Source organism: Nicotiana attenuata, chromosome 1 (assembly GCF_001879085.1).
Source record: "Nicotiana attenuata strain UT chromosome 1, NIATTr2, whole genome shotgun sequence".
Taxonomy (NCBI): domain Eukaryota; kingdom Viridiplantae; phylum Streptophyta; class Magnoliopsida; order Solanales; family Solanaceae; genus Nicotiana; species Nicotiana attenuata.
Genome location: NC_031989.1, coordinates 85269436 through 85270972, shown reverse-complemented (window position 1 = coordinate 85270972; position 1537 = coordinate 85269436). Strand labels below are relative to the sequence as shown.

General features: G+C 40.6%; 1 protein-coding gene across 1 annotated transcript; it reads right to left on the bottom strand.

Moving 5' to 3' along the window:
* LOC109238079 (uncharacterized mitochondrial protein AtMg00810-like) lies at positions 304–992 on the bottom strand. The gene is made up of 2 exons (XM_019404515.1): positions 693–992; positions 304–492 (listed from the first exon to the last, which is right to left on the bottom strand). The coding sequence occupies exons 1-2, from the start codon at positions 990–992 to the stop codon at positions 304–306; spliced, it is 489 nt and encodes a 162-aa protein (XP_019260060.1).

Sequence of the window (1537 nt, the reverse complement as noted above, 5' to 3'; positions counted from 1 at the left end):
TATACATGTAGCTAGTAACCTCCACTAACTGAAGTAGTTAAATTACAGTTGGCTTAAGACTAACTAACTACAAAGCTAACTACAGTTGACTACTGGCTAACTATGATTAGGTAACTTCAGTACATGCAGTACCCTTTACACCCCCCACCCCCTCTCAAGCTAGGGGAAATGAAGACATTCTTCATCCCTAGCTTGAAAACCAAGTAGTTGTACTGACGAATGGTAAGGCCTTTAGTGAGGACATTAGCTAATTGTTTAGAAGAGGGCAATTAGAGAATGTGAACCAGGCCTTGTTGAACCTTCTCAAAGATGAAAATGGCAATCGATATCGATGTGTTTTGTGCGTTCACGAAATACAGGATTTGCAGCAATCTGGATCGCAGATTTGCTGTCACAAAATAAGAAAACTTGCACTTTAATGTCCACAGCAAGTTCCCTAAACAGCCCAACCAACCAAACAATGTTTACGACAGTAGAAGCCAAACTCCTATACTATATTTCAGCAGAACTTTTGAAAATAGCGGACTGCTTTTATGATTTCCAGGATACCAACAAATCACCAAATTTCAGTAGGTAGCCAGTAACAGATCTAGGGCAAGCTCCCAATCAGCATCACAGAAAGCACTTAGATGAAAGTTAGAAGTTTAGGACATAAGGATCCCCTGCCCTGGTGCCTTCTTAATATATCTCACTAGGCGTAATACAGCTTCCAAATGGGACTGCTTTGGTGAATGCATGAACTGGCTGAGGCATTGCACAACAAATGCAATGTCAGGCCTGGTAATGGTCAGGTACAACAATATCCCTAGTGGTCTCTGATAAGGACCCGAATCATCTAGGGGAGGATCAACATGAACACCAAAATGAATGTCAAACTCAGTAGTAGTGAGCCTCTGATTGAGGTCAAAAGGAGCACCAACAGGCTTTGCTCCAGATAATCCCAAGTCTGAGATGAGCTCAAGGGCATATTTTCTCTGATGCATTAATACCATCTCTGCCTCTTGCAAACTCAATTCCAAGAAAATACTTTAAGGCACCTAGATCTTTGATCTTGAAGCTCTTATGCAAGTTGTCCTTGGTTTCTTTAATCAGAAGAGAGTCATTGCCAGTGATTAATGGGTCATCTACATAGACCAACACTACCATTATATTGTCACCGGATCTTTTGGTGAACAAGGAATAATCCAGGTGGCTTTGAGTGAAGCCATAGGACAAGAGAGAATTGGCGAACTTGATGTTCCAATACCTTGAGGCTTGCTTAAGTCCATACAAGGACTTGAGTAGCCTGCATACTTGATTTTTACCATGTGGATGATTGAAACCTTGAGGCAAGTTTATGTAAACTTCTTCATCTAAATCACCTTGTAGAAAGGCATTGTAGACATCCATTTGATGAATGTCTCAATGCTTAGTTGTTGCTACAAAAATGGTTGCCTGACCATAACCATCTTAACAACTGGAGAGAAAGTTTCTTGGTAATCTAGACCCTCTTTTTGACTTTAACCTTTTGCAACTAACATTGCTTTGAATCTTTCCA